The sequence below is a fragment of the Salvelinus sp. IW2-2015 genome, unplaced genomic scaffold, assembly GCF_002910315.2.
Source record: "Salvelinus sp. IW2-2015 unplaced genomic scaffold, ASM291031v2 Un_scaffold9932, whole genome shotgun sequence".
Lineage (NCBI taxonomy): Eukaryota > Metazoa > Chordata > Actinopteri > Salmoniformes > Salmonidae > Salvelinus > Salvelinus sp. IW2-2015.
In genome coordinates, this window is record NW_019951190.1 from 1 (window position 1) to 806 (window position 806).

Sequence of the window (806 nt, forward strand, 5' to 3'; positions counted from 1 at the left end):
TCGCTAGCAACGACGCCGCCACCGTCAGCTCTGAGAGGCAGCTCACTGTCACAGGTGAGACAGGGCCGGTTGACAGACAGACAGACAGACAGACAGACAGACAGACAGACAGACAGACAGACAGACAGACAGACAGACAGACAGACAGACAGACACGCCATCAGGCTCCAAGTTTAATCTTCTCCCTCTCCTCCCTACAGTGCCTCCTCAGTTTGTTGTCCAGCCCAATAACCAGGATGGGATCTACGGCAAGGCGGGGGTCCTCAACTGCTCCGTGGACGGATACCCGCCTCCCAAAGTCATGTGGAAGCACGCCAAAGGTACCCATCCTCACCCGTCGATTTACGGCGTTTGCCAGTACTGTTTACTCTAGCCATGTTTGATACCAGCCTAAATCATTCAGACGTCCTGTACCGCTTAACAGACACATTTATCCAAAGTCAGAGCGTCTATCGAATGAGAATGACCTTATTATGACCTTGATAATCACAGTGGAATCACCCGGTGAAACCCACTCCCCTCATCTCCTCTGCAGGTATAGGGAACCCCCAGCAGTACCACCCAGTGCCTCTGACCGGTCGGATCCAGATCATGGGGAACGGCTCCCTGCTGATTCGTCACGTCCTGGAGGACGACCGGGGCTACTACCTCTGTCAGGCCTCCAACGGCGTGGGCTCCGACATCAGCAAGAGCATGGTCCTGACGGTCAAGAGTGAGTCTGACCCGCAAGCTTAACCACACACTCTTAACCACACACACACACACTGGGTGGGCTCCGACATCGGCAAGAGCATGGTCCTAACGGT

At 54.8% G+C, this 806-nt stretch overlaps 1 protein-coding gene across 1 annotated transcript in view; it reads left to right on the forward strand.

Moving 5' to 3' along the window:
* Positions 1-6: 6 nt before the first annotated feature.
* LOC112079858 (cell adhesion molecule DSCAML1-like) overlaps positions 7-806 on the forward strand; it is a 5,082-nt gene continuing 4,282 nt past the window's right edge. Inside the window, exons 1-3 of the mRNA XM_024145671.2 lie at positions 7-54; positions 201-320; positions 536-712. Coding sequence (XP_024001439.1) covers positions 302-320; positions 536-712 — 196 coding nt within the window. The 5' untranslated portion in view covers positions 7-54; positions 201-301. The remainder of the gene's footprint in view (positions 55-200; positions 321-535; positions 713-806) is intronic.